This window comes from Stegodyphus dumicola, chromosome 8 (assembly GCF_044657685.1).
Source record: "Stegodyphus dumicola isolate Sdum_Otavi_A_Nest chromosome 8, ASM4465768v1".
NCBI lineage: Eukaryota > Metazoa > Arthropoda > Arachnida > Araneae > Eresidae > Stegodyphus > Stegodyphus dumicola.
The window spans coordinates 119,073,851-119,096,355 of NC_140775.1; the positions used below are offsets into that span (position 1 = coordinate 119,073,851).

Here is a 22,505-nt window from a genome sequence, read left to right on the forward strand (position 1 = left end):
TCTTTCTGGATGGCTTGGAATCGGTAATTCATTTTATTAGGAGTTATGGGAATGAGGATAATTGAATACTTGTACAAAATACTGGAAGATAAACAGAGAAAGGCCTTTGTTTTAGATTTTCAAATGTTGACTTTTAATAAGTTTGCGTATTTAAGCATGATATTTATTTATTTATTAAAATAGCATCGAGATGGCTGTTAATGAGTTTTTGCCTTTTGTATAAATTCGATATTTATACATAGCATTCAACGGAGCATTCTGAGACTTATAATTTTACAGATAGATCTCATACGACGCGTTTGGTTGTATTCATTGTATACTAGGAGATTACCCGTAATATGTTGCAACAGGGGTTCTCAACCAGAGGGGAATTCATGGTTTCAGTGAGAGGAATTATATTTATCAGCCTTATATTCATCTGTTAAGTATTTAGTTTTAGTTTATAATGCTTTTACTTAAGCTTTGGTGCTTTTTAACATTTTCTCTACTTTTTGTTGTTTAATTTATAAAATACGTTAGAAAACAATCTAAATCTAAAGAAATATATGTACAGTAAACACCGGTTATTTAAATCACTTCGTTTCCAAACATATTTGAGTTTATTAAGCTGCTGAGTTTAATAAACGGCGATTTCAGTATTGTAAATTACGGTATTAATATTGAAATTATATAATAAGCTAGTGGCCCTCCAGCGGCCAGCGATAAATTCCCTGAATACCAGTAGTTCAGTCCGAGGTTCAAATGTCGTGAACGGGCTGGTTACATGAACGCTTTCGTGGTTTTTCCCGCGCGTGACTTGTATACAAGCCAGTTTTCTTAAGAACTTCCTCCACGAAGACTCCCTTCCCTTAGGCAGACAGCTTTCGAGGCTTTGCTGTAATCACATAAACCAACCAAACCAGACCATTTAGTAAGCTAGTAATTAACAAATAATCTATTAATTAATACCTAAATTATTAATTAGGAATAAATGCCAAAATCTATTTGCAAATCTTGGAAATGTATTTATTTTTTTATGAAAGAATTTTATAAACGCACACCTGATGAAAATTTAAACTTTTCCAAAGAATTGAACTATTCACATTATTTTGTATTTTTTGTGAACAGTCTTTCAGCTGCGTTCTCAAATTTGAAACTGGAAGTTTTTCTGACCTCATTCTTTCAATTCAAGATTTCTTCTTAGAGTTTGCAGTGGTTTTTCTCAATTCCGCTGAAATTGTCATGTAGTCACTTTCTTCCGTATCTCTTTCACTGACAACTGCAGTTTCTGCAGCTCTTTTAACCCGTTCTATAATATCGTATTCTGGTTTTCACATGTTGTCTCAATGCTATTATCAACAGCAATGTATTCTAAAAACAAATCTTCACAATTTCCCTCATTTATGTCCGAAATGGTAAAAATATCTTGCAATTCTTCTGTGGCTTCTTCTAAATTAAAATCACATTTTATAAAGCTATTTTTAATTGTGTTTCAGGAGACTGCTCTCCATGCGTTGACTACTGTAATATGCTTAGCCCCCAGCAATAATATCGACGACTCCTTCAAAGTGCTTGCGTTTACACAAGATTCAATTTTTATATTTTTTGAACTACACCTTTTCTGCAAAGGAAATTTTGAATGCTTCCATAATGCCTTAGTCTAAAGTCTGAATGATATAAGTCATACATGCTGGAAAAAACACTATTTTAATGCTTTCAGAACAATAGTAGAAGGGTTTGCAGCACAGTTATCTAAAAGTAATTTTTGTTTTTTAGTCCTCTGCCCCATTTCAAAAGACAATTAGTAAAAATACTATTTTTCATCCATGAGTTCTTTTATTAAGCTAAGGTAAAGGTAAATTCTTATTTCTTTTTATACATCGATTTTTGATTTTTCGAGAAATCAATGGCATCGTTTTACTCGTTACATCCGTACTGCCCATTAACAGCACCGTATTTCGTTCTTTTAATTTTTTAAAAGCAACTGGTGTTTCCGATTTAAACATTAAAATGCGCTACTGTAAAACAGACCCGTTTGTATTTTATAAATTTCCTGTGTCTTGTATTCTTTTAAAAGCAAAGATAAGGCTTCTTTTATCCAGTTTTCATCCGAATGATCATATGCACCTTGATTCTCACAATGTAGTTTCCGATAAACAGTGTTATTGCTCTCTTTTATACTGTAAGCCTACAGCTTAATCATAGTCATCTAGCATAGTCACTTTCATCACAATGTCCTATCACTTTAGCATATTTTATAGTTTTTGTTGTCAAAAGAGCTCAAGAAACTGGAACATGTTTTAGTCTTATAGCTTGAAACCATGCTAGAAGAGCGGTTTCAGCGTCTCACCATTTGTGCTTCAGACTTTTTGCATTTTTTACTAGTTAATTATCAACGTTATTTCTTTATTTAAGTAAACTGTGCAATGCTGTTTAGGAAATTATTATTTCAAATGCTGCTTTTAAATGCTTTGGTTGCGTTTATCAAACGTATCATAATCGTACACCAGTTTATCCTTTTCTTTGAAGCTTCAGTTATTTAATTTAGATATTTTTGACATCGTTCAAGTCGCGCACAAAGCAAATAAAAAATTGTTTCTTCCAGTGATTTGTTCAAATCCAAAATTCCCGTTTCTAGCCAGCAGGAAGATTGCATTTTGTCTTGTTAAGTAGACGTATCTCTTCATCGTTATTATAAGCGTAATAAATGCTTTCTTTTCTTTTTTTTAACTAATAAAATTCAGTTAAAGATTTTTCTAAACCAATCAATGATAATCAATGATAATGCACGATAATGCAAGGAAGCGTTACACTCTGCAAACTTAATGAGTGTATGCACTTCCATTCCTTATCAGCTGGTGTCCAAGCAAGGAAAACCAGTGCTCACTTAAGCACCCCCTTTCTTTAATTGGGAAGCAATGACGCATTTACATAGAACGTGCTTCCAATGCCTCTATAGGACTGCTTTTATTAATCATAAGATAAAGGTATTTTGACTTTTCTCAGCTGTTGTCCGGACACAGAGATTTACAAACAGCATATGACATAGACTAGGAAAAGGTACCCAACACTTCCAAGAAGTCACTGGCACAAAATTTCCGCTGAACTCGTTTTGCCGAAGCATTACATAACGGGAAATGAATGAAATATGAACTGCTTTTATCAGCCACAAATATGAATTCCGGATCTAAAAATCCAATCTTTTGCCAGTATTATAAGCGGTGAAGATGAGTTTAATAAACTGCGTTTTTTTATTGGTTGATATATATTTGTTTTGGTTCATGTAAATTTGAATGCAACAAGGGGCTGAGTTTATTAAACAGTGAGCTTAAGAAGCGGCGAGTGTTGCATGTACTTTTCACGTTTTGGAAAGAAGGATGGGAATGACCTTCGAGGAATGGTGAAAGGGGCTCATGGGGGCAAATAAAAGTTGAAAACCGCTGTTACAACCATATGCTTGAAATAAACGTAAATATTGTATTATAAATTATTAATCTTCCTTAGTTCGACAAATGAATTTAACTTTGTAAATGATGTTTTACATTGTAAATGATGTTATGATGATGATGTATTTCCTATATGTTATTAAGTTTAAACTCATAAATACCTTTATCTTTTTTATGTATATTTTAAAATCTGGAATTTGTGAGCTAAACAGATTTATGTGATAAATAATGAGTGGTACCGCAAAATCCAGCAGTTATAAAGCTGAAGTTTTCGATAGACTAATGGCGCATTTTAGACGTAATTAGAATTTTAGACTTTCTGCAAATGCAGAATTTCAGAAAGTTGCTGCAATTTATTCTGAAAACTTGTGAAGAAACAGCATCGATACGTGAAAACTTGAAATAAGAAATTTGTTTTTAACTTAATTTGCATATATATTATCCGTCTTAACTGACCTAAACTTTTCAAATCCAGCGTCAGAAACAGATGCTTCGCAGGAGCAAATAGTTCTGTCTAAGAAAATCCGAAACTCTGAGAGACCTCAGGAAAAATATATAATTATGTAGAGTTTTATTCTTTTGCTTTAAAATGTGTTGGAGAGAATATAAAGTGGATAGGAATAGTTGTCAAAGTTACCTGAACAATTCTTCAAGTACTGTTGCCTGCAAAGGATTCGTGTGTGTCCTAATACAAGAAATCAATATCATTTTTCCTACTGGAAATATTTTAAATTAGAGCTTAATTAGCCCTTATAAAATCTTCAAAAATGTACTAAACTTGGCTTAGGAATTTAGCTTAGTACTTAACAACAACACAAAACGTTCGTTTACGTGTCACTCTCCCCAAAATAAAAGGAAACAATCACATATTGAAATCTACTGATATTTTTATTCTATTTTTGCCTTTTTATAATTATGGAATTATTAAAAACAATAAAATGGTTCTGAACTGAAAAAGCTAATATTTGTTAAATTTTTCAAATGCTTTTATTAGACCTCGATATTCTCGCAAAAATCCTGATTTCGTATTTTGAATCTTTATTTTTTATAGAAAGCTAAAAAAATTTTTTAAATAAATTCAATGTTAAATAAACATGTTTAAATGATAAAATAAGGAAAATAAGAATTAGTCATTTCTTTTGATAATCATTGCGTGTATATAGCAAATTAAATTATTTTCACCGGGACAATTTAGATGTAGAATCACAAAGAGTCAAAGCTAGAAATGACTGCACGCTCTTTATTTACTGAGAAATTCTTAGTCGGATAAAATAAAATAAAATTACATTTATATGTCAAAATATTTTAATCTGGTCTTAGAGAATTATGGCAAGATTAACAATTTTTACAATAATTGTTTTTAGATTTTTGTGCGCAAATTTTTACATTCATTCTATTTTCTAATATAAGCTATGTTCTATCTAAGCAATCTAGCACATCTGGGCAAATCTAGGCCTTTCGTACATATTAAAACGCTACTGTTATAAGAACGTTGTCTCACATACAAAGTCACCTACCAAAACGAAAGAATAAGCATATGATTAGTCATAAACAGGTAACTAAGCAAACCTTACTTTTGAAAGGAATGCGGAAGTATTTCATAGCTTTCGTTCGGAATTATAGCTTAACGATTTACAAAGTTTACGTTTTTCGCAAAAGAACTTATTTGTGGCACTTGTTTTGTTTAGTACCAATTTTTCCTAGACAGAAATCTAGATAGGTAAAATCTAGTGTGCGGGCTTTCAGCTTAAACTTTTGCACATCGATAGATGAAATGAATGCATGTTTATTCTTGGACCTTTCTAAACACCAAAGACATTCTTAAGCAGAATTGAAAAGTTTGAGGGAAAAAAGGCTTAGTCAGTTGTTAATGCTGTTATATATAATACAAATGGTCAGTTCATCTTTCCCTCCACATACATATATATGATAATCTTTCAAATATCTATATTCAAAAACTCGTAATAACTCGTAATATCGTTCAAAACTCACGTGAAAAACGCAGTACAGAAGATTTTTCTCTAAAAATTCTGTTTCAAAAAACTGTTTTCTAAGGTACCTTAAATGAATAGTTAAATTCGCTGAATCTTAAAAATTCTCATTTGTTTGTTTTTGAGAAGAATATTACATCGTTTATATAATGCTCTTTAAACTATGGAATACCTAAGCATTCACCAAATTTCTTGAAAGTCTTACTTTAATAACTGTCTATCCGCTTTATCAAGCATCAAATTAAAAATTAATCAGACAACTTTAAAAATATGCAAAAACGTTAAAATTATTTCACATACCTGAGGATTCCTTATCCAAATAAATAAGTAGATCCAGCAGAGAACCCGGATGCACTATCGCGCTTGTGTCTAACCGCAATCCCTTTTCCCTGACAACCATGTTGACATAAGGAACGCTCTCTTGGGACAAGTTGATGGGTGGGGGCCTGTAACAGAAGAAAACATCAAGAATATTTACCTTCCTTTCAAATAAGCTTTATTATGAAAGCATATCCGGAGTTTACACCTTAAGGAAGGGTTGTAGCCATTTCCTGAAAGATTGACAGGAGTCTTCTTTATGGGCTTCTTCTAGAGCAGTTGTTAATATATAAAGGAATTCCTTCATAGAATGTGAATGAAAAATTAAATGTGATTTTATTGCATGGGAATTCATCATTGTTTCGGTCCTATTTTTCTGTCTCTGTTTTTGTAAAAAAATTAACATAATCATATTATCCAAAGACTAATTAAAATGTGTAATGGAGAATAAAATGTTTTGGGGAAAACAACGCCTAAATAAATATTGCGTCTGTATTCGAACCCAGCCTGCAATTGCCATTAAATTTCATATACTTATATGCTCTTCAGGTATGTAAGTGCATGGCAGGTATGAGCAATATTTTATACGCATTTTTGTACCTCCATCTAAGTATGTCTTTCTGCTTGCTTATTTCTTTTATCTTACCTTCGTAAGTGGTTTCATAGCTTAAAATCTACTTTTATTTGCATGGATCGAGACTTATTCAGCAATTTTTATTCTTTTCTTTTTTTCTTTTCAGTCCTGGAGGAAGGTGCATTATTTTTATCTAAATGTAAAATTCTGCTCCGGCAAATTTTGAGGATGAAAAGAATAGAAAATATTTCAGAAGTAAACTTTAATAAGTGTTGCCCTTCTGCGAAACATAAGACTTTTATTATCCAGGCTGCCCTAAACATCTCAGATTGTTGCATTTTTACAATTTAAATAATCTTTCAGATTTTATTTGTCTGTTACTATTTAACAAACATAGCAGTTTAAAAGCAGCATGTTGCCACTGCACGAAACAAAAATTCTTTAATTTATCTTCCATGGAATCGCCAGGTGTTCTCATTGAGCGAAATATAAAATTTTTAATTTATCTATCGAATTTCAACAATATGTTATCCATTAAATCACTAAGTAAATTAAATGTGAAAAACACATTTTTAATTATCTAAATTTTTTTCCAAGTTTTTGAGTAATGTTTCAAAGTGGCATAAAATGAATTAATTTATAATATATCCTACCGATGAATTTTAGGAACATATCCAGATTTCTTTTCATCAATAAAAATACAAAAATACTTTTCTCCCTATGTGTATCGCAACTGGATAGGACTATAACTTGCTTTAATTTTTATGATTACTTTACATTTTAAAGTATTTAAAATTTATTTTTTGAATGTTTTGAAATTTGTAATCCTAAATTTTTTTTGAAGTTTCGGACTGTGATCTGAGATCTTCAGATAGCAGTTTTTTTTTTTTTTTTTTTTTTTTTTGTACACTTTCTTTTATTTCCTTTTAGTTCAGCTTCAAGTGTGTGTTATATGTACTCTTACTCGGTGACATAAAATAGCTATATAATCTGATTTAAAGTCGGTTTGCATTAATCTATATATTGGACTAAATTTAATATAAATGAATTAATAATGCATTCTGGATCATATTAATTAATTTTATTTTAAGCATAATAGTGTATAACCATTATTAGTAACATATTTATAAAATTATCAGACAAGTTAACGGTACTAAGTAAATCAGATTATAAAGTATTGTTTAATTACTCTGTTATTTTTACACGTATGAAATTTCGTTATATACTTAGGAAAATAACTGTATTATCTAGTATAATGGTTTATTAGACTTATATATATATTAATATCATATGATTTGAAAAGCTTTATTTAAAAAATGAGGAATTCTGATGCAGTAATTAAAACATAATTAAATTAGTTTTCTTCAACAAACATATGTATCTTTATGATTAGCAAATTTTGATGTAAGTAAATGAGAGTGAATTGAAAAGAGGTGAGTGAAAATAATTTAATTATAAGAGCATGAAATACTGCCTTATATGTTCACAATACTGAATTTAACAAGTTGAATTTTAAAACTAATATTTGTACCACATATTGCAAGATTAAATGCTACAATAATTATTATGAACTATTTTAAGACTTAATTTCAGCATAAGCACAAAATATCACCACACATTATTAACAAAATAGATATTCAGAAAATAAATTTGACTAATTTAGTTATCCTTACTAATATTATACTCGTAAATGAGAATGTGAGTTTGTTTGTGTGTTACGCTTTCACGCCTCAATTACTTAACAGATCATCATGAAATTTTCAAGAAATATTTTTGATATATTAGAAAAGGCTATAAAATGTCTTCGTATGACTTTAATTAGCCGAGATATTAATTGAAAACTACTTTTCCCCTACATTTTTACTTTGTTGGGTTTTTACCTAATAAAGGGATTCGGCTACGCGCCAATTTATATTTTCACAAATAACTATGAAACGGCAGTTGGTTAAATTTCGAGACACATATCCCCTGATTCTAAAAATTCTTCGTAATCCATCGATACTATTCTCATCTTCGCACGACTTTAATCAGCTGAGATATTAATTAAAAACTCTGAAAACGCTAAATTTGAATGCGACTCAATAACGACATTAAAATTTTTTTCTTAGGCCTTCCCATATGGGTCCAATAAATTGGTGATCAAAATTATAATTTTTGATCTAAATTTCTAGAAATTTAGAAACTCATGTCGCTCTCTGAATGATAGGAACAATAGTGGTGTAACTGTTTTGGTCGCTTAATTACTTCCAGCTTAATCACAGTTGAAACAATACTCCGCTTACTATTGTTAACTCTTTGTTGAAAGGCTGAGATTTGAAAGCGACGGGGGGGGGGGAAGCTGGTCGTCCTTTGGTTTGGCGAAAAGGTCAAAGTTCACGGAATTACACGTGGAAAATCATTTTAAAATTAATAACTTGCCGACTTGAAACTATTATCAACGTTTTGACATTTGTGATATATTTAATGTTTTGTTTCGAATTTTTTTAAAGATGAATTCTTTCGTGTTATATATTTCTGTTACTGTTACTTGAAAAATTGCATTTACATTTTATATTCTTTACCTTTTACTGTGTGCGATAAAAAAATTTGTTTTGTCATTTTAAGACGCTCGAATGTTCTTTATTTTTACATTTTACGCGAAGTGTATTTTTAAAATTCACGCGGAGTTGAAACTTATTTAAGGACATCAACGTGAGCGAAGCCGCGGGTAAAACTAATAATTCATAAAGATATTTTTAACTTGAGCTGACACTGTTCAGGAAAAGCGCCGTATATTGTTTACAATCGAGGTACCGCCTCACAATGATCGAAAGTCAACCACTTGTTGCATTGAGATAAATCGCATGTCGAAACCTGTGACGATTTCGTCACCTGAGAGACCACATGAACTATACATAGTGAACAAAAATATGTTAATGAAATAAAATCTGAATTGGCTTCCGACCCAGCTATATTTTCTATATATCTGCAGAACTGGTTTCCAACCCAGAAGATGTCAGCTACGAAGTGGTTACTCACGTTGACTGCCATGCCAATGGGCCCGGATTAAAATTCGCTAAAATGTATAGAAGTCTGTAAGCGTACAGCGTCTGTGAGGCAAGCGGGCATTCAAAATACACAGCGAGCTGAAAGTGGCCCGAGATGTTGGTGGCAGGAGATACCCTCGGACCGCGCCTTCCCATGACGTTCTTTCTTAAAATTACGATGGAAGTTTAGCAGTTAGCTAGACACCTCAATCCCTGTGGTACTACAGAGGTGTCGGCCTAACTTCTACATGTACTTGCCAGATTATTATGACCCATGTTTTTCACCTTATGAGATGTATTATTGTTACGTAGAAAAAAAATTACTTTTACATTTAACTTTTTAACTCTTTAAAACTGACTAAACTGGTGCCGCGACAAAAAAAAAAAAAAAACTAATCTAATCTAAAACTAAACTCAGTACTTACATAATCAAAACTTTTAAATCTAAGAGACATCAAAGAAAGATATCCTCCCTGGTGTTTCGGTAGAATCACGATTTTTTGACAAAACAAAATTCGAAAATGCACTTCCAAAACAAAATCTTTAACACGCTATTTCTCACTAAATTAAAACTAATTTAGGTCTCCAACTTGAAAACGCATAAATCAAAATAAATTAAGTAAACCGATCGTATAGTCACCAAAACTTAAATTGATATTTTCCTTTTCCTACTACCGCAATATGAGTACCCAGGTTCAAATAAAATAACCATGTTTCCGTAAGGATCACACGGGTGACCTACAGTAGACCACAATTAATACACAAAAGAAACATACAATATTAAAAATAATAAACACATTTATTGAAAATTCCCACACATTATAATTTAAGATAGCTGGCCAGACTACCCCTACAAAAATCTTTTAAAAGTTACTCATAGTTTTTTTTCCCATATCAGTCTCATATTAAACATTATTTCATTAATACAAAAATCATAGTGAAACACATCACAGTTCTTAATCATTTTAAACAGGAACTCAAGAAGATTAAACTCATTTAAAAAGCTAATTTAGAATAAATCATATTGAATATAGCACTTAAACATTTAAACAAAGATTCACTTCCTCCAATTAGTTCAATTAACTTCTGACTATTAAACATTAAATAAAAAAATTACCTTCTCAGCTAGAAATTTAGTAACAGTAAATATTCAATTTTCATCTACTTAAACATGACAGGTCTTGCTTTAGTATTAAACATTTCCAAATTTAAAAAGATTAATTATCAAAAGAAAAGCACCAATGAAAATATAAAGTCACTCACGAAATCCGCGTACACAGATTGTGGGAGCTGCCCGGATCCAGTCACAAATCGCCGAAACAATAACTACCAAATCTTCATCGTTTTCAGGAACCGGACTTTTTTCATAGTTCCAGCACTAACCTCCGTCAAGCAGCATTTTAACTCAAACAAAATCAACTTCCCTAAAATTTCGAAGTTCCACTGAAGATAAGAGAAGGAAGTCGAAACTGGAGACAACAGACCTCAGGAGATGACGACTTCCCTCTTTTCATATTTTCTAAAGCAAAACAGGAACTCCAGCACGAGCCAGCAGTTCAGACTCTTCTACAAATGGGAAAAAAAACACCAGCGACGAAATCGAAAATAATAGGCCGCAAGACAGGAATTGCCGCCGACAACATGACGAGCACCCGCACTATCTCGGACACTCCGTAACCAGAATCTCGGAGATAAACAGCTTAACTGTAAAAGAGCCGGTTTGGACAGTCGACCTGTGAAGACCACGCCAAAGAATCTGTAAGGAGAAGAAGTAAAGGTTTCCCGAGGCAAATGTGGCTCCGTCAGACTGAAGAGACACTGTGTATGTCCCTGAAGCTTATTTCAAAGGGGCAATCCATCCACCCTCCGTACCTTTCTGCGCATGTGCGAAATAGCAGGCAAGAAACCGGCATGTCGTCAGCCATATTAGCAATCTTTTACCGCGTTGTTCGAAGAGGTTCATTGAAAGTTTTTTTCAATTCTTTTCTCTAGTTATTTAAGCAGATCATAAGATGGATGTTTCGCAAGGACGATCACCGGAATTCACCCGATTCTCTTTCTGTTAGGTAAGCTTGCTTTTTTAATTCGAAAACCTATCATAGATTTTAAAAATTGATTTTGTATAGTACATTAATTTTGATTCCCAAGCTCCAAAAATATTTTGTCTCATTGTATAACACAGCAGCTAGATTTTCATTCTTAATATATTAACTATGCATTTTAGCATATGAATCTTAATTTATATAATTAATCATATGGCAAACAAATACTATAGTTTTTGCATGCATATTGGTATTTCTTTCCAAATTTTTTAAATGAGTTTTAAGCTTTAAAGTCAACTAATAATAATATTACGACAAAACGAGCGATCAGGAATAAATTTGCCATTTATAATAATGCGGCAGCTAATGGCATGTATGATTGCATAAATTAATTTTATTAATAAATTGTATTTTGCTTCAGCTTTAAATTTATGCTATAGATTACCAAATAGTTTATCTGAGAAAATTTATAAACTTATTTAATATTAGTGGTCACTGAAGATTATTTTTAATTTAGTATATTGATAGTTATATACAATTTTTCGTACTTTATGATTATTTTTGAAAATTTTATATTCATTATTATAAAAATATAATTTTGATTTCTCTCAATATTTGATGTGGTGTGGTGAATAACAGACTAACTCAATCTATCTTTTACTTAGCAAACAACCCAAATCCTGGTATTGCTGTTGTGTTTGTGGTACAACATCTCGAAAAACACCAGACAGGAAATTCTTCAGATTTCCTAAGGATCCTATTAGGTAAATCATTTCTAAGTTTAAAAGAAACTAAGCTTTAATTATTAATAATATATATATATCTCAATTTTTGATAGAGAAGCAAATATTTCATGTATTTGGAATAATTTAAATAAATAGCTTGTTTTTTTTTTATTAAGTGTTCCTCATCATAGACAAATAGTTCAGTGTTCTTTTGTAAATATCCAAGATAACTGTGCTTGTGATACAGTTGCTCCCAAAAGTGTTCATACACTTTAAGAATTTGTAAAAAATGCGCTGTAGCCCGGAATTGAATTTGATTATAAAGCCCAATATTTTCTCATATCTCTAAGTGATTTTGAATAAAACCAAATTTTTTTAAAATTTTTTTCTTCTAATATTTTAGAAGATAATTTTTGTAATTTATGTATTACAAGCTTGAATGCTGCAGGATATCCTACAAAAACTGACAGAAATTTAACTGCAATATTTCGTAATAGTGTCTGCAGATTTCTTTAAAGAGCACGAAAATTTTTGTGAGGTAACTTTTTTGTTACTTTTTAATTATTAATTCCCCCCCAAAAGTTTTACTGTATTCTTATAATACATTTATAGAGTTTTGCTAAGATAAATTTATAGATATTAAAAAATTCTCACAGCACTATTTCACTGAAACATAAGTGTACGAACACTTTAGGCAACCACTACATATTAGTGTGAATAAGGAAGGAAACATTTTAAAGATGCACTTTACGAACATGTGTACTTTTTATTGGTGCCTTATCCTTTTTTAATCATAGTGTTAACAAAACTGTACAAAGAAATGCTAAATTGTTTAACTAGATACTATGACCGGTAACTACAATTTAACACAATATCTGCAAAATTATTGGTTTTCGTACATCAAAATAAAATTAGATGAAATGCAATCGTTTCAGAATTTGTTACTAATTAAAAGGAATTTTTTAACAAGGTTAAATTTCTAATAACACTGAAAAGAGGTTCTTTTAATTAAAGAAAATAAAATTGTTTTTTGTTTTCATAGATCAAAATAATAGAGAATTAGTATAAATATGTCAGAAATGTAATAAATCATAAAATGTACATGAATTTTTCCTTAAATTATAATTTAATGTTTGTTCTTAAAAAATATATAACCCTTCTCGAGATTGTGTAACTAACGTATAAGGAATGTTTTTAGTTTGCTATTTTTCTACTAACACTGAAAATGGATTTATTGAAATTTAAAATAAAAAATTAATGTTTTTCATTTTTATAGATCAAAACAATGGGCTGCCGCATGCAGTAATCAAGACTTGTTAAATAAATCACCAACTGATTTGTATAAAACTGCACTAATATGTTCGTCACACTTCAAAGATCACGATTACTGTTCACCAAAGATGTGATATTTACATTCCTGTGCAGTGCCGACAAAATTTGAACAAACAGGTATCTACAGTGTTTACTGTTATTATTTCAATGTGCTTAACAATAGCGCCATCTAAGAAATAACTCATCAATAATAGTGGATCACCTGTCATGTTATGCTCAAAGAATATTGTGCAACAAAATTGATGGTTTGGATCGCCTGTCAAGACTTGTTAAATAAATCACCAACTGATTTGTATAAAACTGCACTAATATGTTCGTCACACTTCAAAGATCACGATTACTGTTCACCAAAGATGCGATATTTACATTCCTGTGCAGTGCCGACAAAATTTGAACAAACAGGTATCTACAGTGTTTACTGTTATTATTTCAATATGCTTAACAATGGCGCCATCTAAGAAAAAACTTATCAATAATAGTGGATCACCTGTCATGTTATGCTCAAAGAATACTGGACAACAAAATTGATGGTTTGGATCGCCTGTCATGTTATGCTCAAAGAATGCTGTGCAACAAAATTGACGGTTATTAGTCGAAATATTGAATGTTGATTTTTGGCAAAATTAAAATTATGTAAAATCCAAGCATACAGCATTTTTAGAATTATTATATGTATAGTGAAGGTGGAAAATAGGCATTTCTTGTAATTGCTTTTTAAAAGAATTAATTTCTAATTTCATAATTTGAGACAATCTTCATCAGGATGAGCTGCAACAATATTTATTTGATTTAGTGGATTATTTACAAAACTTCTTAATACTATAGGTTTGATTTTCAAGTTAAGTATTTAATCTTATATTAATAAATGTGAGAAGTATTGAATATTTTATGAACAAAAAGAATGAAATTAGTTATTTTAGTAATTTACATGCAACTTTTGTAAGATTTTTTAAATGTAATCTTGTATTTGTTAATTTAAGTGTAATGCTTTTGGCTTTTGGTTGCAAACTTTGCTCTTTTTTCATAATGGTCATTCCAAATAATTAAAATTTCTCTCTCTCTCTCTTTTTTTTTTTTTCTTCTTCCTTTAAAGTTGAGGTCAGATAATTGTAATGTATTTCAGTGTTTTCAATTTATTTAGGGGTACTTTTAATTGTTTTTAATTATTTTTTCTGTTTTGGTTAGTTATATGCAAATTTTGCTTGTAAAATTTTAAATATGGATTCATAAAAATTCATTATGTGCTGCATGGTATGTGTTTTCTTCTTTTTTAAGCTTACAGAATTAAATGTACTTATTGGTCAAATAATTCTTTATTAAATAGATTTTTGGCAAAATTAAAATTATGTAAAATCCAAGCCCAAGCATACAGCATTTTTAGAATTATTATATGTATAGTGAAGGTAGAAAGTAGGCATTTTTTGTAATTGCTACTTAAAAGAATTAAGTTCTAATTTCATAATTTGAAATAATCTTCATCAGGATGATCTGCAACAATATTTATTTGATTCAGTGGATTATTTACAAAACTTCTTAATACCTATAGGTTTGATTTTCAAGTTAAGTATTTAATCTTATATTAATAAATGTGAGAAGTATTGAATATTTTATGAACCAAAAGAATGAAATTAGTTATTTTAATAATTTTTGTGCATTTTTTATAAGACATTTTAAATGTAATCTTGTATTTGTTAATTTAAGTGAAATGCTTTTGACTCTTTGTTTTCATAATGGTCATTCCAAATAATTAAAATTTCTTGGTTAATTTTTTTTTTTTTTTTTTTTTTTTATAAGTTGAGGTCAGATAATTATAATGAATTCAGTGTTTTCAATTTATTTAGGGATACTTGTAATTGTTTTTAATTATTTTTTTTTGTTTCAGTTAGTTATCATGCAAATTTTGCTCATAAAATTTTAAATATGGAGTTATAAAAATTTATTATGAATTGTATGGTATGTGTTTTTTCTTTTTTAAGCTTACAGAATTAAATGTACTCATTGGTCGAATAATTCGGGATTAAACAGATTTTTGCAAAATTAAAATTATGTAAAATCCAAGCTACAGCATTTTTAGAATTATTATATGTATAGTAAAGATGGAAAATAGTCATTTTTGTAATTGCTATTTAAAAAAATCAGTTTCTAATTTCATAAATTGAAATAATCTTCATCAGGATGAGCTGCAACAGTATTTATTTGATTCAGTGAATTATTTATAAAATTTCTTCCCAGGTTTTAATAACACCTGTAAGGTTTGATTTTCAAGTTCAGTATTTAATCTTATATTAATAAATGTAAGAAGTATTGAATATTTTATGAAAAAGTAATGAAATCACTTATTTTAATAATTTATGTGAAATTCTTTAAAAGCCCTTTTAAGTGTAATTTTGTATTTGTTAATTTAAGTGAAATGCTTTTGGTTCTTGGCTGCAAAATTTGCTCATTGTTTTCATAATGGTCATTCCAAATAATTGTCTAAAACATTTCTTGGTATTTGTGAAGATGCTTAAAATTATTTTGCATATGTATATTCTGAAACTTGAGAAATGTCAATAAAAATCATTTTTTTACCTCAAATGTGTTATTCTTTGTTTTAATATTTAATAATATGCTTAATATGAAAAGAAAAATAGCGTTATTTATGTAATTAATTGCAGATTTGTTAGAAATCTAACACCACGGCAGTAGTTAATTTTGTTTTCTCTTAATTCTGATGTTAGTTATAAATTAATGCTAGATATTATATCAAAAGAATAACAATTATGTGAGTTTACAGAAAGAAGGGTTAAGGGGAAAAATAAGGAATATAAAAATAATAAATTTTTTTTATTTATTCATTTATTTTGCAATTGAATTTTAGGATGTTCTATGCGAAACATCTAGACGATTAAAGATTAGAAGATAAAAGATCAGCTACACAATTTATCTGAAATGTATGAAAATAAAGCATTTTGAGGAATTTCAAAGTAAAAAACATTACTATCTCCTCGGACTGCGCTATTTAAATTCCACCCTGCGCTGCTGTTTCACTGCATAGCCGTGTCTCCTCGATATAGCGGCGCAGAGGCGAAACAGGTTTACATTGCGTCTATGGAAGCTTTCATTCTTTTCCTTACAGATTCTTTGACCACGCTGCGTTGCGCTCCTGCTATTTTTCGATTTTTCAAGTGGAAGTTTCACAGTGCGAAGTGCGTGTGATAAATCAAATTGTGCGTGAATGTGAGCTGAATCCAAGGATACATCGCATTAGTATGTGTGCATCGTAGTTTTCAAAAAATTTGTGAAAAAGTGTGTTCAATAATTTTGTTCACCTCATATGCCGTCCTTGTAACGGAAGGGTGCCGCCCGGCCACCACGTGGTTGCCGTACTAGGCTTAGAAAGTCCGTCGAAAAAATTCTAAGTCCAGAAATCTGTGATTTCTTTTCAAAAATCAATATCTTCGTAATTAATGCACTTAGGATTACCGGGTTTTCGGCAAATTGGTAAGTTCTTCATATACTATTATATTATATTTTCAATATGGCTATAACTGCATTATCTTCGATATTAGTATTTTAAGACTAACCTTTTCTGGAACCTAGCTAAAATCTGGACCCAAATAAACTTAATTTGCTGATTGCTCTCTGAAACTTTATAAAATATGCTAGTAACACCAAAGGGTCTGTTCATTGGGCTCGGAATACTAGTTTAAACATGATACTTGATTTTGTCGAAACGTTGTGAATTTCGACACAACTCCTTCACGTCGTCGAGTGCAATTTCGACAAACTCCTTACAGTGTATTCTCCATAGTTTTTAAGACTGTTTACTGTTATTTTAACTGTGTTATACCTTTCTGAGCCTTTTCTGTGTGCCTTTACATAACGTATACATATTTTTGATTGATTATATATTATTTTATATAATAATATATTATTTCTCTGTTTATATTGAACATTCATTATGTTTTACTGATATAAAGCATATTAACGTCGTTTGTAATTATATTATACCAGTCTGTTTCTTATGGGAAATTAATTACCTAGTGTGAGCTTATGTAATATTCACGCATCGCTATGCCTCAACAATCAGTTTCGTTTACGGATGACCCAGTGAATGACAACTTTGATCCTACTGCATTGCTTGCAACTGATAACAATTATAGTGACAAAGTTAATTTGTTATACGATCATATTCGTGCCATTGCAACTCTCTATCGAGGAGGAAAGTATACACTTCCTTTCGAACCACGAGAAAAATTGCTCCATTCATTGGATGCGTTACGGCAATTGGCTCTTCAGGGCCCGGATTACATCCCGAAACCAGCCACAGTTGAGGCTGAGGTGAATACATCAACAGTGGTCTGCTGTGAAGTTATTCATAACCCACCTATTATTTCATCTCTGCAGCAAGTTCCTTTAGTTCCAAATCCCTCTGCTTTGCCTTCTCCAGCTCCTGGACACTCTTACGCATCTGCATTACAGCAATCCCTTCCGCCAGCTCTCACACCTACTTTACTAATATATCCAAAAGAGAACACAACTAGCAGGAAGCTTAGAGATAAACTTTCCCAGGAATTTCCTTTGCCGAAACTTGGAGTCCAAGTTAAACGGATCAAACCTATCCAACGGGGTGGACTGGCGGTGGTCTGCCAGTCGGAAGAAGATCGGAAAAAATTAGCAGCTACTTTAACGTCTGATCACGCAGCTACATTTGTTAACGTAAAGAATCCCACAACAAAAAAACCCCTTATTGCAATTCATAATTTATCCCCAGATCTGACACAGGAGGATTTACAGCTTACCATACAAGAAGACTTTGGCCTCACTAGTGACGAAGTTAAACTTATATTTCGTCTAAAGCAGCGACGCAATGTCAAGTGGGTTGTCGAGTGCAGCCCAAGGGCATATCAAACCTTCATGTGCAACCCTCGCATCTACATCGGCTGGCAAGGCCACCTTATCACTGAGCACTTTAATGTCAAAAGATGTTTCAAGTGCCAACGTTTTGGGCACCTGCAAAAAGACTGCCGCAGCGTCCACTATTGCGCATTGTGTGCTGGACAACACGATACCAAGGACTGTTCGGCCGATGCCGATACAGCAGCATGCATCAATTGCATCGATTATAACAACGGCAGCAGATATCAAGTCCCGATTGACCACGCAGCAAACTCCAACACCTGTTACTGCTACCAAAGTAATATTGACAGAATCCGAAGCATCACCACCTATGAGTAGAGATGCCCAGTATAATGTTTCATGTAATTCTATTCCTAACATCAAATTCTTGCAAATTAATCTTCAGAAAGCTCAAGTTGCAACTGCCCAGGCAATAGAGTTTGCGTTAAGCAACAAAATTGATTTTCTTCTCGTTCAAGAGCCATATACTAGACATGGCAAAGTGGTTGGTTTTCCTTTATTATGGACTGTGTATCATCAAGAAAATTCAGAAGATCCTCCACGCTCAGCAATAATTAATTGTAACCCTCAATTCTCTCCATCAATTATTACTATTACTAAAGATCAAGTAGCACTTTTATTAGAATTAGAAAATTTTACTATAGCATTATTTTCGATCTACTCCAGTCCCTCAGATGATATCAGCAGTACAATCTCTTTCCTGGAACACTATACAAGAGTTCTTGGTAATAAACATCAGATTATCAGCGGCGATTTTAACGCTCACTCTGTTGCTTGGGGCTATCGAACAACAGACCCCAAAGGCCGTCTGTTAGAAGACTTCTTATCTTCTAAAAATTATGTATTACTCAATGCCACGAATACAATTCCTACTTTCGACAGACTATATACCGTGGGTTGGCCGGACCTGACCTTTACATCCGCCAATACCTCTCACTTAACAAGTAATTGGACGGTCAGAGATGAGATTTCATTATCTGACCATAAATATATCACTTTTGAAGTAACACAACATAGTTCTTTACCTATCTTACCTCGTTATAATCTTCCTGGCAGGAAAATTAATCAGTTTAGTCGAAAAGTTCGTGGAACTCTTAATCGTCTTCGTCACCAAATCAACTCTTTAACCATATCTGAAGATATTGAACGTTTTTCAGAGTCCTTAATGCAAAATCTTCAAGATATTTGTCACGAAATACTTCCAAAGCGAACTACCAAGCAGCTCCATACTTTACATTGGTGGAACTCTGATCTTCGCATACAGCAGCGGAAGTGTCGTGCGCTTAGGCGACGATTAAAATCTGAACGACGCAATGGAATAACATCTAATACTCTTCAAGTTTTTCAAAGAGAGCGTGCTGTGTATAAACGGATGATTATGCAGAGCAAAATAGAAGCTTGGAGAAAATACTGCACATCAAATAGAGAAATATTTGGCTTACCCTATAAGATCGCTCGAGATAAGCTTTTCCAGCCTGCATCAACGTATCTTTCAGAATCATCACTTGCTGGGTCTAGCCCAATAGAAAATACTATTAATGATATTCTAGCATCAGTTCTTCCTCAGGATGATATTACAGATGACTCCCCAGAGCACTTGTCAATTAGGCAGCAAACTTCTATTCCTAACACAGAGGATGATCCACAGATTACAATTACAGAAATTAAAACCACTCTTCGAAGTATTCCAAAAAAACGGGCCCGAGGCCCCGACGGGATTGACTATTCTATAATTCGTGTAATCATTAATTCCAACATCTTCTTCTTCTGTGATTATTTTAATAAGTTATTTCTTAATGGTGTATTTCCACGTATCTTCAAAGCTGGAAGAGTGGTTCTTTTTCTCAAAAAAGGCAAAGATCCGCAATTATCCACATCTTATCGACCTATATGTCTATTATCTGCTCTGGGGAAAGTTTATGAAAGAATTATTGTCTACCGTTTAAAACATTATCTTCACAAAATTCACTTTTTAAGTGATCACCAATATGGCTTTAGACCAGGTAGGTCTACCCTACAAGTATTATCAAAAATTACAGAAGATATACATCGTAATCGCAACAATGGTCACCACAGTGCTTTCATCAGTATAGATCTTAAGAATGCTTTTGACTCACTGTGGTGGCCTGCAATACTGGAGGCACTTCGACAAGCTGATTCTCCTCAGAATTTATTTCCTGCATTTCAAAGTTACTTGTCGGAAAGAAAAATTATCTACTCCACTAATCATGGCATTATTACAAGACAACAAAACAGAGGCTGTCCGCAGGGTTCTTGTGCTGGCCCTGATTTATGGAATATAACATTTAATTCTGTTATTGCCGCAAACTGGCCAGCACATACCCGGGCATATGCGTATGCAGATGATACAGTTTTTATCATTCAAGGATGAACTCGAGAAGAGTTGCAAAGAAATGCTATTGAAACCTGTGATCTCTTTTATAACTTATGTTCTAGAATTAAATTAACAATTTCCGAACCAAAATCGCAAATTTTATTAATCCCTAAAAAAGGAGGATCTTTGGTTCGACGGCCTCGAATCACCATTCATGGTACACGTATACCTATCAAACCGCAGCTCAAATTTCTCGGCGTTATCTTTGACGAGAAACTGAACTGAATGCCGCATGTTTTGGAACTAAAGAGACGAACTGTTATAATTGCATGTAAATTGCGTCAAATGCAGGGTCGTGGATGGGGAATTAGTCCCTATATACAAAAGGTTCTTTATCTCACCGTTATCGAGAGAATGGTCACCTATGCGGCTGCTATATGGGCTGAACCCATGCAGGGTCGCAAAGTGCGCCACTTGCAAAGTCTCCAGCGTCAATTTGCCTTACAGATAACTAGGGCGTTTCGTACTACCTCATCCAGTGCATTAAATGTCATGGCGGGACTGATCCCTCTTCATCTACGTATTCTGCAGGAAGCAGCAATACAATCCGTCAAGGTTTTGAAAAAACCTTTCATCCTATTTGATGAACTTTTCACACCATTGCACTATGAACAACCCTCACAACATTTGGATGTGCATCCAGTCCTTCAAGGAACAGGACTTCGGATTTTCCTTAAGGACGTAACACTACCACCTATCCCAAGCATTCAATATTACACTGATGGATCTAAAATAGATCAACAGACAGGCTGTGCCCTTGTAGCCTTTCATAATGGTCAGTCAATTTATCAGTGGCTGGGTCATCTCCATGGAAATAATAGTGTATTTCAAGCGGAGGCCCTAGCCATACTCAAAGCAGTTCAACACTGTAAAACAAGTGGTGCTATGGAGGCAATAATTATCACTGATAGTCTTTCGTCACTTCAAGCGATTCAAAACCCCAGACATTCTTCTTCGCTTATCTCGGACATCCAATGTGAACTTCGTAATCAAGTGGGAAATAACATCACGCTAGCTTGGACTAAGGGCCATGCTGGGGATCACGGTAATACTTTGGCAGATAAGTTAGCCAAATCAGCTGCCGAAAATACCGATGCCGAGGCTGAAGAAGTGATACTTAAGTGGCCAACATCTCACTTAAAACGAGCTCTTCTTTTAAAAGTTATATCCCAATGGCAACTAGAATGGGATACTGATGAAACCGGTCGACGAACGTACAATCATATTACGTATGTGGATCAATGTCGTCAGATAACAAATCATCAACTAGTAAGATATATCTCGGGGCATGGTCCATTTCCAAGCTACTTTTACAAGCATGGAATTGCAAATAGTGAATATTGTGTCTGCGGAACTCTAGGCATACTTGAACATTATATTACTACATGCCCGTTAACGGAGGAATTTCACATTCCTTTCCCTGTGGATAATCAACTAGCATTTAGTAAATTTTTAATTAAGCAGAAGTACCTTATCAGAAAACTTTCAAAAATTATGGACATTCTCCACAGTTATGGATCTGATCTATGTCAGGTTGTCTAATGTTAATGGTTTTGTCCTGTTTTCATAATACAACTGTATTCTTGTACACTCCAGTTGCATTCTTGTCTGTTTACATAGTGTTTTCATAATACAATTGTATTTTTGTACACTCCAGTTGCATTCTTGTCTATTTACATATTATAACTATATTCTTTCTTTTTAATAGTCCCAGTATTGTTACAAATATTATTAAAAATTGTATTGTATTTTAAATGCACTATAAGATATTGCAC

The 22,505-nt window shown here is 32.4% G+C and overlaps 1 protein-coding gene across 1 annotated transcript in view; it reads right to left on the reverse strand.

Annotated features, from left to right (window-relative positions):
* Positions 1-22,505, reverse strand: part of LOC118186279 (uncharacterized) — a 284,508-nt gene that overhangs the window by 186,969 nt on the left and 75,034 nt on the right. The window contains exon 4 of the mRNA XM_085822330.1: positions 5,717-5,862. Within this exon, the coding sequence (XP_085678456.1) occupies positions 5,717-5,862 (146 nt within the window). The remainder of the gene's footprint in view (positions 1-5,716; positions 5,863-22,505) is intronic.